The sequence below is a fragment of the Crassostrea angulata genome, chromosome 7, assembly GCF_025612915.1.
Source record: "Crassostrea angulata isolate pt1a10 chromosome 7, ASM2561291v2, whole genome shotgun sequence".
Lineage (NCBI taxonomy): Eukaryota > Metazoa > Mollusca > Bivalvia > Ostreida > Ostreidae > Magallana > Magallana angulata.
The window spans coordinates 36,599,774-36,621,642 of NC_069117.1; the positions used below are offsets into that span (position 1 = coordinate 36,599,774).

The window sequence follows — 21,869 nt, forward strand, 5'->3', positions numbered from 1 at the left end:
TTTACATGGGACTATTGAGAAAAATCTCTTCAAAAACCAATTGGCCATGTAACTTGCGTGAAAGCATCTTCGAGTAGTATAGATTCAAGTTTGTTTAAATCATGATCCCCTTGGGGCAGGGTGGGTCCAAAATGGGAGGGAGGTCAAATTTCTACATAGGAAGATATAGATGGGGGTTAAATAGGAATAGAGAAAAATCTTCTCATGAATTCCGATAAAACAATAGAGGCATGATATTTAAGATAATAATATGTTGATAAAATTCCAATTTTTTAACTTTTTGAGCAAGTCATCAATTTCAAGATATTCTCAATTTGATACTGTATTGTGATTTGATCAGAGGTATGGCTATTGATGCTTGGGTGAGCTATGTGGCCCCTTGGCCTCATGTCATTATTTTGCAGTGCCCTTTGAAAAAAAGAAAAGCCCTTTGTGCAAACAAATGTATAACTAAATATGGCAATTTCAAATCTTGGCTGCCTACTGGTGAATTCATAGTGTAATGACGCATGTAGTTTTCTTTATCCTTGGTCAAGTGTAAATGAATCATGCATGTAAAGGATCCTGGAACATATATCTGAGTACTGTATAAAAATCACAACAGAGATATTTAAGTTTAAGCAAAAAAGTTAATTATAATAATAATATAATAATATATTCATAGTCCTAAAATTTACTTTTTGGTTGATTTAAGGTTATATAAGTCCATCCATAACTATCATATTTCATATCTAATAGATTTCAAGTTTGATCACAAAAATCTCTGTGTGATTTTAAGGGTTTTATTAAATAATAAAAATTCACCTTTGAAATAAAAAAAAAATGAATATTAACAAATTTATCATATGTTGAGGTTAACATTAAAGTATATTGGAAAAATGCATTTTTTTTTGCGGGTGCCCTATAGTAATCACTCTGTCTGTCCGTCCTTCTGTCTGTCCATCTGTCACTCTTCCATCCACAAATTTTCTGGGTTTTTTCTAATAACTTTTTGTATGGTTGCCCAATCAAGTTCAAATTTGGTATGGTAGTTCAGTAGACAGAAATACATATTTTGATGCTAAGTTTGGTTCTCTATGTCTTTTGGTTTGGAGCTGGGGTGGTGGGTAGATTCCTTAACTATGCATAAGAATGAATGGGCAAAGAGAGATAACTGCATGCTGAGAATGTTACCATTGTATACTTGGAAGGCTGTGCAATATTTGTCCTTTGGGATTAATTAACCTTCCACAGGAAGAAAATCCTAAGCTTTATCTTTACCTGTCACATTGAAATTAATTACTGCACTGCCTGTGTCTGCAAATGAACTTTGTTTTGAAGTTAAGGTCAATTTTGAATGATGTGTAGTATTGTGTACATTCTTTGAAATATGGATTTAAGATATGATATTCATACTTTATTTTGGTTAAAATACCGTACACAATGATTTATGATAATTTTATTGAATTCTAAAATCAAGATATATATTAAGATATCCTTTTTCACTATTTTTATTTTTTAATTATTTATTTTATTTTTTCTGCCTTAATGCTGTTAATTTTAACAGGTAATCAGATAATAACCCCATTCTGTCATTTCTAAAAAAAAAAAAAAAAAGAAATCTTATTGTAAATTTAGAAGAAAAGGATGAGAGAGCAGAACAATTAACCCCCTGGGATTAATTATCTTGCCTGCTGCAGAAAATTTAGAGGCTTGTCTCTATCTGTCATATGAAGATTAATGAACACCTTTGTCTGCAACTGATGTTTGTTTTGAAGTTGAGGTCAACCCTAGGTGATACAATGTATTTGCATTCACTGAAGGCTTGCATTTTATAAAACACCTGTTTAAATCTTTTTTAAATACACATTTAATTTAGTTTTTTTTTTTATAAGAGATGAGGTTATCCCTGTTTTATGCAGATACAAGGTTACTATTTAGAGTTTTTGGACATTCAGGAATTATCTTGAAATTTTAAAAATACAGTTGTTACTTGTAATTTTCAAATTTTTTTTTATAAATGTAATCAAATTAAACTCTCATTCCATGAGCTGCACCCTTATATTTTTACCCTTCAGTTTAACACTTTATTTGTTGGATGAAAATCATATCCAACTACAAATCAAGAGATCCTATATATTGCAGATCTTTACATCTTATGCCGGGCATTTATTTTTCATCATTGTTAATATAAAGAGGATGAAATTCAAAGTTTTTTTTCACTTCTGTATATTAATTGTCATAGCGGGGCCCTTCCTGACTGGTCAGTTTTCTAGTTTTCTCACACTTCTCTTGGTAAAAAGTTGCAAATGCTTTCCCTTTCTTCGAATATGCTAAAATAATTCATAATTAACCATACATATTTTCAAAAAATGACTTTTTTTAAATTTTCAAAAGGGCAGACAACTCTTTAAAAGTTTAATTTTAAGTGCAAAAAGTTCATTTAATTGACTACATTCATACTCTCGAGTTTGGTTTGTGTCGGCCTCATAATAACTTTAAAATACATATTTGATGTAGTATAGATCAATCAAAATTGTTAAATTTGCCTTAGTTATGGATGGACTACCTTAAATCAATGTTCATATGCAGTTACTCTGTCAAAATAGAAAAGAAACAGTGTTTGAACCTAAGCACAAATCATCACCGCTGACAAGATTAAGTACTTGAAAATGCTGAAAAATTTGATATAATGTATTTGAACGCATTGTTTTTCAAGGAAACTTATTTACAAATACCTTGAAAATGGCCAGATTTTAAATGGTATGAACAATTTAGATATTTTTGTAGCTGTGTGTATTTCTAAGCCAGAGTTTAATATAACTGTTTCCCTGCCATTGATTACCAAAGCGCCATTTCTACAGTGGTAGCATTTGGAATCAAGGGCACACTATCCAATATAAAGATAGAACCAGTACAGACGTAGATGATACTTTATTCTTATTTGTTTGTTAAAAAATTCTTGGATACACTTTACCAGAAATATTTCAATTACAGTAAAACTTGGTTATAGCTATATAGGGACCAATGGACTTACTTCGTTATATCCGTAATTCGTTATATCCGTATAACAAATTCATAATAATAACTATAGCGAATTCACTATATACATGTTTTCTTTCACCAGACTATAATTTTTGTTAATTGAGGCTTAAAATAAAAATGCATTTCTTTGATACTTTTGATAATCCGATTATGAATTGAAAAATATTTATGAAAATAAATCATTCAAACTATTATGTTAAACGGTAGTTTTTTTAACTGTAAGGAAATTCGTTATAAAAGTGTTAAATGCCATTATTATTCACTTCTACGGGACTCAAAATGAGTTCGCCATATCCGTAAATTCGTTATATCCAAATTTGTTACAACCGTAAAATTTTGCTTAGATTTGTTAAGAATTTTACTGGGGATTCAAAAATACTTCGCTATATCCGAGAATTCGCTATATATTCAAGTTCGTACTAAACGAGTTTTACTTTACTGATATATAAAGCATCATAGAGTTTGATTGCGTTAATTCTTTCTCTATATAAATATCACACAATATGATTCATGTGGGGTTTTCCGTCAAAAGCTTAAAATTCTTGTCGAAAAAAATGTGCTAAATTATTTAAATAACAGCTAGAAAACTACTTGCCATTCGAAATAACATATTGTTGATTTTCAAATGAATGATAATAAAATCAACTCATGTTAGTACTTTGATTTTAAGATGGTATGGGACATCTGTTGATAATAATGTGGATAATTGTACATTTATTTATAAATAAAATACTTTCACTAATACAGAATTTTCAAGTTTTACAATGTTTAACCAAAAATAGCTTTTGAAAAAAATTGGAGAGATAAAAAATGTAAAACCCCAGCGGGATTTCAACTTATGACAAACAGATCCATAGTAAACCCTCTAACCATTAACTGCCCTACACTGTAAGGCGACAATATTAGGAAAGAAACTACTGAAATAATACACTTCGTTTTATTGTTTATTTTTATTAAGAATGCGTCACAACACGGAAGTGTCCCATACCACCTTAAAAAGCAAATGTCTAGATTCATGCAGTATGAACTAAATTATTTTCTGTTGTATTTTTAGATACAGAGCCCCCTACAGACTTTCCACCACAGTCTTATATAGAAAAACTTCCAGAAGATTTAAAAGAGTTTGTTGTTCAGGACAATAAAAAATTTGCTCAGGAGATGCTAGATTGGGACGAAGCACAGGCTAGAAAACCAGTTACTCCCACCGGAGAATCCAGAAATAAAGAAGGAGGGGATGGAGATGCGAAACAAGAAAGAGCAGTACTCAAAAGTATCATTTTCTTTTCCTATTTTTATTAAAACTTCATATGCTACTTGTGTCAGGGATGGGGTAATTGAAAAAAGTATTTGTAATTGAGTGTAATTAATTACATTTTTCAAAGTAATTGAAAGTAATTTGTAATTGAGTCTGTCTTTAATTACAAGTACGAGTGACTCTGCTGGGTGGCAGCATATTGTTTGCTTAATTAATGTCCGTTGTCATTACATTGTACATTTGTTAACAATTTTACTTTTTTAACTGGGTTTTCTGTAGAAAAAATCCAGTTGTTGAAATGGTAAGAATGGCAGGCAGGTGAGTGGCTGCCAAACGGGTACCCCTATTGTCCAAATAACTCTCCTACAGTTTTCACATACTTGCCAACTGACCCGATTTCGTCGGGTCACACCCGATTTTTCGACCCATTCACCCGATTATTTTTTATGACCCAGCGGGTCATGCTTTTCACCCAATTTTTGTCGAACCCGAAAATCTCCCGATTTGGTTTGTAAATTACATTGCGCATTTGACTTCCAGTTATGACCCCAAGCTGAGCTTGGATTTACGTAAACAATGCCGATGGCTATAACAGACACAGTAAGTATTATAATTATCGTGAGTTGTTTTGACAAACCGAAGGTGACATCATTAAGTGTGAAGGCTTCCAATAAGAAAAGGTCTTCATCGGGGCCAGCGGAATCAAAACCAACAAAAAGAAAATGATATTTTTGTACCTATCAAACAAAGTAATTGAGTACAAAACGAGGCCTCTTGTGTTCTATGTAACACACATTTGAATATTGGATTTTGTGCCCAAAATGATCTGACTAAACATTCAAAAACGCTAAGTTATGTATAAAATGCTTTTTAATATACAAAAGTCTTCCAAGTCACAACTTTCATGCCATCGTTTACAGAGTTCAAAAGCAAGGTTAATGTAGCAGAAACTCTTTTTGCATTTTTTTTAGCTGAACACAACCTACCATTTTCTGTGTCAGATCACTTTACAAAATTCAAAGTCAGCAACTATTAGTTATAATGCTTCTTTGAAATAAAATATTACACATAAGTTTTAACACATATTTCTATTGTATATACCTATGAAATGCATGGTAAATATGTCGTTACGGGCTATGACCAGATTTTTTACTTTCACATGTTGAGGTTGGCAAGTATGGTTTTCCAGATAGGAATTTTTTGCTTTGCAGATCCATTGAACATTTATTAGAGTTGTGCATATTTGTGGATTTTTATTTTTTATGATTTATTTGAAAAATACCACCTGTTAAACTTTTTGGGTATAATGTTGCAAATAAGGTACCCCTATTCATGGATAAATCCTCCAACAGTTTTCAAGATAAGGTCTTTTTAGCTCACCTGAACCAAAGGTTCAAGTGAGCTTTTCTGATCACCTGTTGTTCGTTATCTATCCATCCATCTGTCTGTCCATCTGTCTATAAACTTTTTGATACTTTTTACATTTTTATACCCCCGCTCCGAAGAGCTGCATGCTCACTAAACAGTTCACACAAAATGCTGAACGGTTTACATGAAACGATTATCGCACACAACATTTTGCTCGTTTGTCACATGCTTTTATCCTGATCGATTTTCATTTCCTTCAGGTCCTATCCAATTTGTCTTCTGACTAAGTAAGTAAGTAAGTAAGTTAGTAAGAATTAGAGGGAAACTATTGACAAACAGAATATATCTTTTTGTTGATAAATTATGAATTGAAACAAGTTGTATTTTATTCTATACCAAAATTAAAGACCACAAAACACTAAATCGGTTAATCTGATAATTTTTCTCTGACAAATTGACTATCAGATTAACCAGAGCCCTCTGTATTATGATATTTTTTTTTTAATACAATAACTAGTAAGTAGTTGAGGAAAAAATGTACCGATATTCTCTCAAATATTTTGATCTCTTTATAAAGTGGGGGAAGGGGGGGGGGGGACGAAAATATAGGGAATTTGAAGTTAACAGTGTACCCCTACCAAATGTTTAGTTTTATATCTTGCGTAGGATTTTCTTATTCCTGGTAAAAATAGTATTGCGTAAAGGCACTATGTCAAATATTACATATATGCAAAAATAAGTGTAAAATTTCAATACTTTACAATATTTTCTTTTGTTTTGCTACCAAGGGGCCATATGGCCGATATTTTTTTACCGCCGATTTAAAAGTCATTGTTGCTCGATCAGGTGAGCGAAGTGGCCCCATGGGCCTCTTGTTTCATTTATTGCTAAAAATTGAAAAACAATGATTAAAAAATAGTGCCAAACACTGAAATGTATCTAAGTAAGGGGAGGTAACCTACAGAGCGGTTGTGTATATATTTAGAACAATAGCACGCTTTATTTAATATCAATCAACATTTAAACTATGGGGAATATAGAGAAGAATGGAACATGAAACTACATCTTAGAAAACAAGAGTTTAAATAGTAATTATTAAATGGTTAAAGGAATGGATGCGCTTATGAATGTTCTCACACAACTCGCTGACAGACTTGATTTTTATAAATGGAATCTGACAGTAAACTTTCAATATCCCAATGGAAAAATTTGACTCATTACAAAGTTGAATAGAATGGAAGTTACTCTCTCAATTTTGAAATCTAGGAGATAGTGCTTCATCTCAGAGGGCATACCCTCTCTGCTGAAAAACAAACAACGACGATTTATCAACAAAGTCTGACAACTCTTTCAGTTCTGAATACATATAAAAAGGAATAGAAACAAATGAGTTTTGTAAATCCGAAAAAAAATCTATAGCTTCTTTAGGATGAATTGTGTTCTTTATTTGGAATTTGATTTGAATAAAATCTTTGATTTAAGATACATGTATATGATATAAACAACATCACACTGTTGATTTGATCTCATCCCTAGTATCAGTCCTCGGATGCTATCAGCCCGCGCCCCTCGAGCTTGGATTGATACCAACTGCTCGTTCTGAGACCAAGGCCGAGATCAAATCAACAGTGTGATATTCTAAATATACAACTCTGTTCTTTTCTCTAGACCTATTTAGCATATAAAATGACAATCTTGTTGGAATTGGGAGGTCCAGGTAGGGAACATGTATTGCTTATGCAATACTTTCAGAATGCGTACTTAATGTGTTGTTTTATTCTTATGTGATTGTTATATTGATTCATATGATGATGCTGAGAACATATGTGATAAGCCACCAGAAAACCAGGTTTATTGAGTTTTTCCAACAAATTGAGATTTTTGCATTTTTATGTTGCTTTGGTATAAATAAATAAAAATACCAAATATTAGAATTAACCTCCTTTTATTTCAGGAGCTATGACGCTGCAAAAATGAGACATTTTTTAAGCAATATTTTAAGCAATATCTCACAATGCTTTGAACATTGGAAGAAAAGTCAATTATGAAAAAGTAATCTAGAAGATAAATACAAAGTTATTAAATAGTGAAGAGATTTATTCATTTAAAATGTTTTGTGATCAAAATTGAGTATAATGGCATCATTTTCTATCAAAGTTTAGTGCAAAAAGGTCATGATTTGAGAAGTTGTACATTAGCTTTTTACATGTAATAAAGTTGTCTAAAAACAGAACTTTACAATTTATCATTTTGAAACATCACACAATTATTCCTATTTAATAAAGGTAATACTAGTAATTAACAAATAATTTTACCTAAAAACTACATACATGTACAAATAATTTCAAATACTGCAATTTATACAATATATGTATTATATTATACATAAATATGCATATTATGACACTGCACATTACAGTACACAGTACACCTAAAATTTCACATCTCAGGAGAGGCAAACTGCTTTGGACATTTTCTTTTCTCTGGGTCTATTTTGACACGAGGTTTTGGACACACAGGCTTAGGGCAAGACTGTAGACTATCTGAAGTATCCCTGCAGAATGGTCTGATTTCATCATAAAGATACCACTGTCTGGCAGCATCAAGACCCTTGGGTGTAATCACGGATGGCAGGGTGTCAACATTAGGTAGTTGCTGTCCTCTCTTCAAAATGTTGATGGGTTTCTCTGCAGAGCTACAATAAGCCTTGACAAAGACAACTCCGGGACTTTCTTCAGACATTCTGAAATGGTGGAATTTAGAGATGGATGGTAGTTTCTTGAAGAAAGCTTCAAAGAAACTCGCCCAGTCGTAGGAGGAGACCGGCCTCTCAGTATCATTGATGAGCTGGGGTATGTTGTGGCCATTTCTTGAGGAGCGCCTCACTGATTCTGCTACCTCATCAAGAGTTTCTGCCAGTCTGGACTAAATTTTGTATGTCCAGCTTCCATCAAGGAAAACTCTATGCTGCGATGACGACCTGTCATTATCCTCCACATGCCATATCTGAGAATTTCAAGACATAAACATTAACATGTGATATATACAAATATTATAAACAAGTACAATCTATAAGTTTGTTCACAGATATACTTAAAAACATATGACACTCTTTATGTAAGGAACATTTGAACTTTTTACCTAATCATTGTGTTGTTTTTGTTTTGTCCGGCACAATTGTCCATCTGCAGCACAGCATCCTTCTCTCCATATCCCCAATGCTCAAAGAAGTGATGCAATAGGCTCACCACAGTATTGGCTCCCTTGCCTACCTCCTCAGCCTCATCCACCAGATAGAATACTTGCTCACCTATAGTGAAAGTGAAATCATTGATTTACTCGCATCTTCTTTTCAATATGTTTTTACAACCCAAATAAAAGAAATTTCTGGGGGTTTTGAAGAACAGAGGCCCCACCTCTTGTGCATGATGAGGGTAGTGCAGTCTGACTAAAGCCAGCCCCTACTAATTCACTTCGTTGTGAATCTGCTGAGCAAAGTCAATGCTGTACATCTGAGTCATGTCCATTGTACATACTTGTCCTAAAATAAATAAAATTTTGAATGACTATGTTACCTCTAAAATAGTTATTACAATGTACATGTACATGTACTATTTTAAACTATATAAATCACTCACCATACTTATGAAATGCATTTACAAATTTCAAGCATGAATTTATGCAACATATTGCTCACAAAGATTGTTGTTGCTGAGTAGTTTTCTTGCAACTATCCATGACCATTTACGATATCTTGAATTTTGTATATTAATTACTTGGTGTAGACTTTCATCTTCAATCATGAGTGAGTAATAAATAATATTAATTTGACTGTATGCATGGAACCAATTTATGAAAACATTTATTTACCTATACCAAACACGATTAAATGGTGTATGTGATGAAAGAAATCAAGAAGAAACTTACCTCTTTCAGTTTGATTTAAGTCATGTGTTTGAAACAGTTCTTTGGACAGTAGACACCTTTCTCTGTAGTATTCTCTCTGTTGCTTGGCTTTGTCCAGGTGACACATGTACCCTGCATTACTGATGTTATGAACATATCTCTGGCATTTGGGACACAGATCAGTAGCTGGCTTCATAATCAGGATGTGTGGTGTTTGTTCCAACCAAACTTTCTTGAACTCAGATAAGCTCACTTGTCTGTCATTTAAAAGAAACTTAATTATGCATAGTTTTGAAGACTATCAAGAAATTTTCAATTTCATGTTTTCAAAAAATACAAAACTTTCTGGACATGTACACTATTAATCAAATATGTATATCATTAGTACCGGTAATTATTAGGAATGTTAATTCTTTTAAAGTACATCATGTGCATCATATACTATAACACACTTTAAAATGCTCAACAGACCCACAAAATATGCACTAGATTATTTGGTTATTACTCAGCACGAGTACATCAAATAACTTTGACTATTTTATTAAAACAGAATCACACATACCTATAATTAAGCATTGTCGCTGCTTGGTTATAAAGTTCCCAAATATCAGACTTTGTCTTGTCAGAGGGAAGCAACAACAGGACTTTGTCACCACGGGTTGAGTAGTTTGGCTGTCTGCCTGGCAGTGGGAGTCCGTTCTTCAATGTATATTCTTTCAAGAACTGAGATATACGCTGAACATCTGTGAGGCTGAGTGCATGTTTAGGGGTTTTCCCAGTGTTTCCATGAATCCTAGGTTTTAGGCCATCTTTATCCAGAGATGCAGCTATGCTGTTAAGCTTGAATTTCCCTATGCCATGGCAAAAAAGAAAAGTATCTCGACATACTTGCTGACCAGCAAAATAGTACTTTTGTGCTACTCTTTCTCTCTCTTTTGTTTTTTGCTTTTTACTTGTAGACTGGGGCCAGTATGTACTAGATTTCCGGTGTGCGGCAAGTTGAACTTTCACTGTTAGATCTAATTCCTCACTTGACATTTCCTGACACTGTTGTCTGTATTCTAGCATGTGGTCGAATTCGATTTTTGTACTACATGGGGAACCATACAATTTACTGCAACCGCATGTTTTTGTTTTGAATACACCGACAAAATTAACTTCGTCTTGGTCGACAGTTCTGTATTCGAATTCTATGGAACGCCAAATTAACATATATTCAAATATTTGTACCTATCTTCAAATAATTGTACCTATCTTCAATTCAATTGTACCTATCTTCAATTCAATTGTACCTATCTTCAAATTGAATTAGAGATAGGTTCAATTCAATTATACCTATCTTTAATTCATTTGAAGATAGGTACAATTGATTTTAAGATAGGTACAAATGCAATGAATTGAAGATAGGTACAATTGAATTAAAGATAGGTACAATTGAATTGAACCTATCTTCAATTACTAAAATATTGGCAATAATGAATACTCCCTGTATAGTACGTCATTTCCGTTACGTTACAACTGGCGCGAAAATTTATCAGTATCTTCATCCGGTTGCCAAAGGCAAAGGCCATGGCCGAGCAGCTGCAGAGTATATGTTTTGCCAGCAGTAGTTTGATATTACTGCTTAACACCTTTATATTATCTTTATAAATAATAAAAATAAAAAAAAAAATTGGAGAAAGGTGACTTACAAATAAAATCGGGATCGGGATGATAAAATAAGCCATATGATTTTGTCAACTTTTCTAAAGATTGAGCCTTAAAACAAACAAAAACTCATAATAATTGTTACTGCTTTAATAAATAGAGTGATTATCAACTGAATTATACATTCTTTGATAAAATTATTGAAAAAAATAAAGCCAGTTTTTTATTTAGGTATATAGTGACCCGAAATGTCTTCAAGGGAGCGTTCATTATTTTCAACAATACACAAAACGAATTGAACCTAGGTATAATTGAATTGTACCCATCTTCAAATCCTTTGTAGATATGTCTGAATTGAACCTATCTTCAAATCAATTGTACCTATCTTTAAATGAATTTTACCTATCTTCAAATGAATTAGAGATAGGTATAATTCAATTGAACCTATCTTTAATTGAATTGAAGATAGGTGTAATTCATTTGTACCTAGGTATAATTCATTTGTACCTAGGTATAATTATTTAGAGATAGGTATAATTATTTACACCTATCTTCAATTCAATTGTACCTATCTTCAAATAATTGTACCTATCTTTAATTCAATTGTACCTATCTTCAAATGAATTGAAGATAGGTATAATTAATTAAAGATAGGTACAATTATTTGAAGATAGGTTCAAATATTTGAATATATGTTAATTTGGCGTTCCATAGAATTCGTGTTGATAATCTGAATTACATGTAGAATCTGAATAATTACCGACACTGATGTCTGTAGTCTCACTGTCCTCTTCCTCGTCTTCGGACGATGACAATGGCACAAACTCGGTATGATTTCCGAAGTATAAATCATTCAAAGATGTGATTTCATCGATGAAAGGTTCATCTTGGTGACAAATTATTTCGTCGGGCACTTCACTGGCTCTGCTTGACTGGCTCATAATGAATATGTTATCATTCTCCTCTACTTCAGCGTAGCTGTCAATGTTCGTCTGCGGGACCTCCCGCCGATTGTTTATGTTGGTTATACTTTCGTTTTTACTACGTCCGATAACTCCGACAAGAAAATACGGGATGTCATTCGTGTATAAAATCGTTTCTCTTATATTGTATAGACCTAAATGTTTTACACGACGTTTTTCCCCAAAACTTTAATTATGATTGAATTTGAGTATTAAGCATTACTTTTGTCAAGGACCATGGAAAAACCGGGAATGCTTGTAACGTTACAATTTGGCTTTCGCTATCAATCGATACACAGTAAATATATCAATAGTTACATTACTATTGTCGTAAAATTCAATTTCTTTGTGTAACACAGATTTAAAATTGACTTTATTTTATTCATAATTAGTTTATTGATTAAAACCGACGTAGTTCTGTATGGAAATCATTTCAAAAATGTACAAAACGATTATGGGAAATGTGTCATTCTTTTTTCTTTATAAAAAACGCGACGTTATTGACGTTGTGTTTCAGCGCCGTTTTCTCGATTATGACGTAAACTCAACAAGCCTGGTTTTGTCGTGGCGACTCACATATTGATATGTTAGTTATGCTTATGTCTTATATGTTCCAATAAAATGGCCAATAATCAGTACAATATATATGGCAAAGGGCCTGTTCAACAAAGCAGACAACAACCAGTCCTCCTCAGGATTTTTTATCTCTTAAAGCACAAATGTTTGAGAGTGCTCACAAGCACCATTCTCCTGAACAGGTTTCAGATATAAGTTTCTAGTCTCAATGTATGAGTGGTGATTTACTGGTAAATAGAATATTTTTTGTTTTTTGTCAGGGACACCACAAACTAAATCAGATATTAATAATTTTACATTTTGTTTATTTGATGATTTAACATTGTATTTTAGATCCTTCTAGTCAAACAGCAAGCACACAAACTCCCATTGTAATCAAATCAAACCTTCCAGTTCAGCATGCAGAGATGCTTGTTGAGGAAACCAGGAAGCAGTTGTCACTTGTATTAAAACTTGAAAATTACTTAATGAAAGGACCAGAGACTATTCTAAAATTGGTATGTTTTTTTCTCATCTGTATAATCTCCAAAATTATGGCATTTACCTCTGTCAGATGATAATTTGAGATTTAATGATCCCTTGCTGATTCCTTCAGTATGTCAGGTAATTCAAACATTTCTCTCTTGCTAATTAAGGCCACATAGAATTAATTTTTAGATTCTCATCCTCAACTGCCCCTCTGAAAATTGCGTGCCCCGATGCATTTAATTTTATTTTGAAAAAAAAAATTGTTGGGGAAAAAAAATCGGGCTCTGTATTCAATTTCAAAACATTTAATGGCTGCCTAAGCATGTGGATTACCGATTCTAGTCATGTTTGTGATTATAAGTTCACGCATTAATAACAAAGTTAAAATAAAATGGAATTAAAAGATTAAATGTGGGTTTTTGTACTCATATTAGAGTTAACAAATTAAAAGAATATAGAGCAGTTATTATTTCTAGAACATGAACTGTGAAAAAGGTGTTTTTAAAAAATAATATATAAAATCCGCCCATCCGCCCTATATTTTATGCACGTTAGGATGAGCTCGAGAGTCTAAATATTATTTTATGTGGCCTAAGGGCTATAACTATACCCTAAGGCTAGTACATAACAAGTTGTGAGGGTTATAATGTTTTTGATCAGTCAGTCATGCAGTCCTGTTTTTAGCTCAGTGAAAAAGTCATCAGAAACTTATGCTATACCCCGGCATTGCAGTTGGCGGCCTGCTGACAAGTTCTAGTTTCTGAAGCAGGTCCTGTATTCAAGTCTTCACAAAACTTGCATGAATGTTTCATCTGGGCAAACTTATGAACTTAAAAGACTTGGATGATGAATCTAAGTCATGAATTTCAGATGAAGATCAAACAGCAAGTTAAAGTTTTTGAAGCAGGCGCTCTTTGATGGCCATATCTAAGTTATTGCTGGTCCTAAATTGACTAAATTTGCATGTAATATGGTATAACTTATGATACTTCTGCACTTGACATGCTTGTGTGCTGAATCTAAGCTATAGGTTTCGATGCTTGAAGAGGTTAAAGGGGCATGATCACGATTTTGGTCAAATTATATTTTTCTGCTTTTATTATATATACATTTACAATGCTTTAGGAATGCATATCTAATAATCAAATGGAATTTGATAGTCAGTTGTAGAGTTATAAGCAATATAAAGGGCTCACAATTCTTTGTCATGTAAACAAGGCTTGTGCCCTGCTTTAGTTTACATAGGGTCAATACAAGTAAAAAAAGATTTGTTTATCTTCTTATTTATTTTAAGCATAAATAACAGCTCCTAACGTTTAACACATTCATATTAGGCTGTTATAAAACTGGAAGTTTCACTTCAACATTCAATATGTAAACAAATTAAAGCTTTATTTACACAGCAAAGAATTGTTTCAGCTCTGTAACTCATTATAACTCAACGAATGACACTCAAATTTTGGTTGCCTATTTAAAATGCTCTACTGAAGCTTTGTTAACATTAAAATCAAAAAAATAATTTTTAACCAAAATCATGACCATGCATGCCCGTTTAAGATTATTGGAGCAGGTTCTTTTTAAAGGGGAAGGAAAGTCAAAAACATATTTATATTAATAAAGTGGTTAATGCTGTTTTGAAAATAAACTACATAATTAAGCTTTAATGCACGTTTAAAGTTAGAAAAATAATATGGAGGCTGACATGATAAAGAACTCTTTTTGTATTAAAAACCAACAAAAATAATTATTTTGACTTCACACCATCTATTACAGTTTTGTTTACAGATACAATGTACACAGTGCTCTGAATAAAATGCTGGTTTATGCCTTTCTGTTACTTAACTTAAAACATGTCAATCTAAAGAATAAATACTTGTAAATGCGTTTTTATTAAATAAATGACAGCTGTTAATCTGCCATCATTCAATGTTGTAAAATGGCCAAGTAAATTTTTATTCCATGTCAGGTTCATTGCTAACTGAATAAGTATGTTATGTATGTAATTAGGATGTTTAAGATACATTCTCTAAAGTTGGAATTACCATGTCAAAATGACGGCACACATTTTCGACAATATTTGGCATCTATTGACAGCAATGCGCGGATATTTTTCCGACACTAACCTTCAACAGACATGCTCCGTTTTATGTTGGTTTGTAATTAAGTGGAGAGTCAAAGGTAAATTTAAATGGTCTCGATCAATATTGTTTTAAATTTTCCAGAACTTGTCATTTAGAGCGAATATCATGAATTGCTAATACTGATGCTACTATGTTGACAAAATTAACAAACCAGAATGGATGGTGTGACAACATAGATAAAAGTTCAATGCCAGCTGTCGTAGCAGGGAGAAATTTAAATTAAGCGTTTGATATTTTTATGCCCCCCTTCGAAGAAGAGAGGGCATATTGCTTTGCTTCTGTCTGTCGGTCGGTCCACCAACAGTTTCCGTTCATTTTCTTCGCAGAGGATGAACATATTGAGATAAAATTTGGTTTACAGGTTTATCATGATAATATCTAGGTCAAGTTCAATAATAGGTAGGATCGAGCATTTTTCAACAGAGTTATGGCTCTTGGACATAGAAAAAGTTATTTGCAATTTTCGTTCATTTTCTTCACAGAGAATGCACATATTGATATGATATTTGGTATACAGGTTTAAATCTAAATAATATTTAGGTCAAGTTTGATTTTGGGTATAATAGAGCAATTTTCGACAGAGTTATACCCCTTGGACTTAGAAAAATTCCAGTTATTTGCAATTTACGTTCTTTTTTTGTGTGGATGTTTCCAAGGGAGGCGGGCATTAGTGTTTCACAAACATCTCTTTTTTGATTTATTCATTGTTCCAGGGTTTTTAATCAATTTATTAGCTAGACATGAGAATGAGACTTGCTGTATCTGTGTGCCATTTTTCTGAGCTTTTGTTGAATTGTAATATTCTTATGGTTAAATTGAAGACTCTAGCTATAAGGTAATCTTGTAGATTTTTTAAAAATTTGTTTTTCTCATCATTATTAACAGGCTATCGAGAAGGAGCTGAAACACATGGATCAAATTTTTTTGAGCCTTGCTCAAAAAGTCCCTCGTGAAGACCCTCGCCTGTTATATCCAGTTGTGTACCTCAGGTGTTGTACTGCACCAGCAAGAGTCATAGATCAATTTTTACATGAGCAATTTTCTTACTGTCCACTTGATGGGGATAAAAGGTACACAAATATAATGATGATGAATTTCATTAATCTGATATACCACTTACATGTAAAGGTTTAAAGATTTTGTAAAATATATGCATTGTATACTGGGTTATTTTTGCCACAATTCATTTTGTCCTTATCAGTGTGTATTTGTTTTTAAGAGAGAGAGAAGAGGGGGTGGAGATGGGAGTGAGTGGGGGAGAGAGATTTGGGAGTGCATCTTGTTTCAAGTGTTGTTTTAACTCAAAAAGGTATCCTTTTTAGCTCACCTGAGCTGAAAGCTCAAGTGAGCTATTCTGATCACATTTTGTCTGTCGTCCGTCCGTCCGTCCGTCTGTAAACTTTTTACATTTTGAACTTCTTTTCTAAACCCGCTTATCCAATTTCAACCAAATTTGGCACAAAGCATCTTTATGGGAGGGCGAATATAAATTGCAGAAATAAAAGTCCGATCTGTTTTCAAAGCGGAGAAAACCTTGAAATTGTAGAAAAAGGGGGGTGCATTTTTAAAAATCTTCTTCTCAAGAACTACCGAGGCAAATTCAACGTAGTTTAGCATATATTATCCTTATGGGAAGGAAAATATAAATTGCAAAAATTAAGGGGTAATTCTGTTTCAAATCTGACTTATTACGAAAATAATAATAAAGGAAAGGCGTGTTTTAATCAGTTTAATAGCTTCGGGCTCGGCATCCGTTAAAATGGGTAGGCAAGACTTGGCCAGGGCAAAACAAAAGATTGGCAGTTATTAATCTGCCAATCTCATTAAAATATCAGGATATTTGATGGACTAGTATATTTGTATTCGCTGTAAATATTGCTGCAAAATAATGCGTATTTGGAATTGACGATTGCCGATCTGCCGCGGCTTTTATTTTGCCACGGACCGGGTTTGCATACCCATTTTACCTAGACTCGTATTCCATACTTCTAAAACGAGGTTCTTTGTTTAAAGCAGCCATGACATTATACGAAAAAGGGTCGATATGACTATGATGAATTTGCTTGTTGTGCAACAGTTCGCGTATGAAGGGAAATTTTGAAACATGCAAAATATATTGGTGCCGATTTTGTGAAGTAAATTGAGGCTAAATATTTCAATGCGTTCACAGTTTTCACACATGACGTTGGTGTTCGCTTGTTCTGATTTTCGTTTCGTTTTCATTATTTATGCTTTGTAACCTGGAAACTATCGTCTGTATTTCGTGATTTTTACGTATTAAATCAAACAGAGACTTCGGTAAATCAAACAGTTAACTGTTTACCTGCGCAAATTAAGCAAAATCTGAGGTAGGGGTAGGTGCCTACTGAAATACAATTCATTCTATCAGTAATTCGGCATTATCTTTTGCGTAATGATAGATTAATGCAATAGGTTTTGTTGAGATGCTCGGCATTTTCTCGAGTTTATTCAGTTTGAATAGAGTTTGATATCGCTAACGGAAATATGTAGGTATATACATGTATATATATGATTCATTTCGAAAAAATAAATTGTGTTCTTTATTTGATATATATGTAGTGCATGTTTCTTGTGTTTAATTGTTTACAATTTCTATTTACTAACCATATTTAAGTGTTAAGCTTCGAATTATAAGCAAGATAAAGAGATTTGTTCACAATTCTATGTTTGTACACAGATCTTAAAAACTAAAGATTAAAAAAGTAAAAAATTTGTCAATATTTATTAAGAAAATTTTCAAAGTCTGTTCTTCCAGAAACCAACTTTAACAACTTATTGTATTGTAAACTTAACCTTTTTAGCTCGCCTGAGGGTGGGGCCACAAAGGGGGGGTCGAAGTTTAACAAATGAATTTATAGAGTAAATCTTTAAAAATCTTCTTCTCAGAAACTTATCAGCCAGGAAAGCTAAAACTTGTGTGAAAGCATCATCAGGTAATGTAGATTCAAATTTGTGAAAATCATGACCCCCGGGGGTAGGGTGGGGCCACAATGGGAGATCAAAGTTTAACATAGGAATATATATAGAGTTGATCTTTAAAAATCTTTTCCTCAGAAACTAATCGGCCAGGAAAGCTGACACTTGTGTGGAAGCATCCTCAGGTAGTGTAGATTCAAAATTGTGAAAATCATGACCCCCGGGGGGCAGGGTGGGGCCACAATGGGGGGTCGAAGTTTAACATATGATTATATAGAGTAAATCTTTAAAAATCTTTTTCTCAGAAACTAATCAGCCAGGAAAGCTGAAACTTGTGCGGAAGCATCCTCAGGTAGTGTAGATTCAAATTTGTGAAAATCATAACCCTGGGGGTAGGTTTGGGCCACAATGGGAGGTCGATGTTTTACATAGGAATAAACAGAGTAACTCTTTAAAAATCTTCTTCTCAGAAACTAATCAGTCAGGAAAGCTGAAACTTGTGTGAAAGCATCCTCAGGTAGTGTAGATTCAAAGTTGTGAAAATCATGATCCCCAGGGGTAGGGTGGGGCCACAATGGGGGGGGGGGGTCAAAGCTTAACAAAGGAATATATAGGGTAAATCTTTAAAAATCTTCTCAGAAACTAATCAGCCAGATGATTCTTTTTAATTGTTCAGACTTTGGCCCCAGGACAATTCTTTGGCCTCACGAGAAGGTTCAGAGGTTGATGTACGTTTATATCCCATATATAAACTATTGTTAAGGATTTTTTTGAGAACTGCAATACTCAAAATATGATATGACTATAAAATCATCCTGTTAGAAAAGGGACTAATGATTATAAACATAAGAATATCCAGAGGAAAATGGATTTTATTTATACAGGATCTACATGTATTATTGTACATTGTCCAGATAGTTTGTATTATGACTCCATTAAGCTGATTTTATCATACCTATTGTTCCTCAGGTGAGCGATGTGGCCCATGGGCCTCTTGTTAGATTTTTATGATCTTAATAATGTCTAGTTCAGGTCAAATTTCAACAGAAGAGTGGAGGCTTCCACACCTGCAATATACATGTATATTTTTGTTTTGCTTATGTCAAGATGTAATAAAGCTCATATTGAGCTATGTTTAGTTTTTGCAAGGAGTGATCAGGCCCCAGAACCTCTTGTTGAAATGTATCTGATATTTTTTAACTAGATATATACCTAAGTCATTTTTTGTGTTTTTGTCTAAGAGCTGAAGAAGTTAAAAAAGCTGCAATAAACTGGTTGAAAGTTCAGCATCAAGTTTCTGATGGTGATGTACTGGAAAAAAATACCCAGGTATTTCTTTCTGATACTGCTTGTTAGGGCCCCGCTATGTGGGAGACCCCCAATCCTTATTAAATTTATTCAGTAAAAATATGTTTAAATAGATGATGTTGTAGTTACTGTTTTTAATTTTTTTTATAGAACTGGCATGAAAAATACAATCAATTTAGGAAAATTGCTTTCCTGTTTGTTAGAGGACTCCAGCTCTTCCACAATGAAAGGTAATGATGTACACAGGGGATTTAGCCACATAAAATTCTCAAATCAAATGATATGATGCATTTTGTCAGCATCCGTCAACCACAATGAAATTGATATATTTTATGTGATATCAGATGATAAGTTAAATGTGTAATGTGAATTTCATTGTGGGAGACTGCTGCAGGCATAGTTTTCTATTCAATAAACTTCTTAAAATTAGGTGTCTTCTGCTAAGTTTTAAAAAAATACAGGAAAATGTACCGGTACTGTTTATGATGTCAAAATGAAAGTCTTATCACATATTATTTATAGATTCTAACTTTTTGGGTATTCTTGTGTACCGGTATTTACATATGCTTAATGCTAAATGTTTGCTGTGTGTGACTGTTACCATTTTTTAGCCGGGCTCTGCTGAAAGCAGAGTCCTGGCTGTAGGCAGGCAAATCGCCAATGTTACAATAAATAGCACAACTTCAAAAGTAAACAAAAAACCAAACAGCGTCAAAGTAAAAGCTTCCGCTATACCAAATAGTTACACAAAGAGTCAAGTTTTGTCAAAAGTGTTGGCATTTTGTTTCTTTCTTTTTTTATTTTGAGAGAATTCTCTATCTGTTTTAGTTTTTTTTATTAATAACGTGTTTTAAAAACAAGACTATGCATTTTGGACACATACAATGCGCATGGATTTCCATGAACTACTTTGCTGCGCATTGAAGAAATGGGGATTGAATATATAACGCTTGTTGCAAAATTCAAGGCAGCAACTGTTGAACTTTTTTCTACTAGACAGACATATTTTTGTTAATAGCCGCTCATAAAATTTGGTCGCTATCTGACACTTTGCCGACATTAAAAGCATGAGGGAGAGAGAGAGATCTTCAGTCTTTACTACACAATATGCATAAAGACACGCAAAAACAGCCCGGCTTTCTGCACTTCAGTACTTTGATTATTTGAAGGACTTTATGACGAGAGGAATTTAAATAAAATTGTTTCTTGGATGCATGATTCTTGCGGATTATTGACCATTTATTACCCCTTGGGCCTCTTGGGCGGGGCCACATGTGCAGATGTCGAAATGTTTACAAAAAAAACCAAATGTTCCAAAAGTTTAATGAATGGTTATGTTATTCATAAAGCTCTCTACTGAAAATTGTGAAATTTTATGGCTATTGGGTCAGGGGTTCAGGTCCTATTGAAAATGTATTAAATCTTTAAAAATCTTTGTCTCTACTCCCACATACATTAGAGAAAAACTGAATGCATGCATAGTTATGATGTCGTTAAAGCACTCCACCTAATTTGTAAAATTAATGACCAGGGGTTCAGGGCCTTGGGGTAGGGCCAATATGGCAACATAGTGAAAATTATTTAAATTTTAAATAATTTTCTTCTGTACTTTCACTTTTTGAGATAAGCTAAATACATAGTTATTATGTCCAAACAGTCCTCTATTTAAATAATGAAATTCACTGCGCATGGTACATTTTTAGCAGGGCTCTGCTGTAAGCAGAGTCCTGACTCTAGGCAGGCAAATCGCCAATGTTACTATAAATAGCACAACTTCAAAAGTAAACAAAAAACCAAACAGCGTCAAAGTAAAAGCTTGCACTATACCAAATAGTTACACAAAGAGCCACGCTTTGTCAAAAGTGCTAACATTTTGTTTTTGTTTTTTTAAATTCAAGAGAATTGTCTATCTTTTTTAGTATTCTTATTAATAACGTGCTTTAAAAACAAGACTATGCATTTTGGACCCATATAATGCGCATGAATTGTTATGAACTACTTTGCTGCGCGTTGAAGAAATGGGGATTGAATATATAACGCTTGTTGCAAAATTCAAGGCAGCAACTGTTGAACTTTTTTCTACTAGACAGACATACTTTTGTTTCTAGCCGCTTGCAAAATTTGGTCGCTCTCTGATGCTTTACCAACATTAAAAGCATGAGAGAGAGAGAGAGCGAGAGAGAGAGAGAGAGAGAAGAGAGAGAGAGAGATTTTCAGCTTTACTACACAATATCCATAAAGACACACCAAAAGAGCCCGGCTTTCAGTACTTCAGTA

The 21,869-nt window shown here is 33.4% G+C and overlaps 1 protein-coding gene and 1 pseudogene across 1 annotated transcript in view; one reads left to right on the forward strand and one right to left on the reverse strand.

Annotated features, from left to right (window-relative positions):
- LOC128192146 (ubiquitin carboxyl-terminal hydrolase 25-like) overlaps positions 1-21,869 on the forward strand; it is a 192,244-nt gene that overhangs the window by 161,782 nt on the left and 8,593 nt on the right. Inside the window, exons 17-21 of the mRNA XM_052864629.1 lie at positions 4,079-4,294; positions 13,072-13,235; positions 16,233-16,417; positions 19,526-19,613; positions 19,743-19,822. Of these exons, the coding sequence (XP_052720589.1) occupies positions 4,079-4,294; positions 13,072-13,235; positions 16,233-16,417; positions 19,526-19,613; positions 19,743-19,822 (733 nt within the window). The remainder of the gene's footprint in view (positions 1-4,078; positions 4,295-13,071; positions 13,236-16,232; positions 16,418-19,525; positions 19,614-19,742; positions 19,823-21,869) is intronic.
- LOC128192149 (uncharacterized) lies at positions 4,295-13,064 on the reverse strand (annotated as a pseudogene).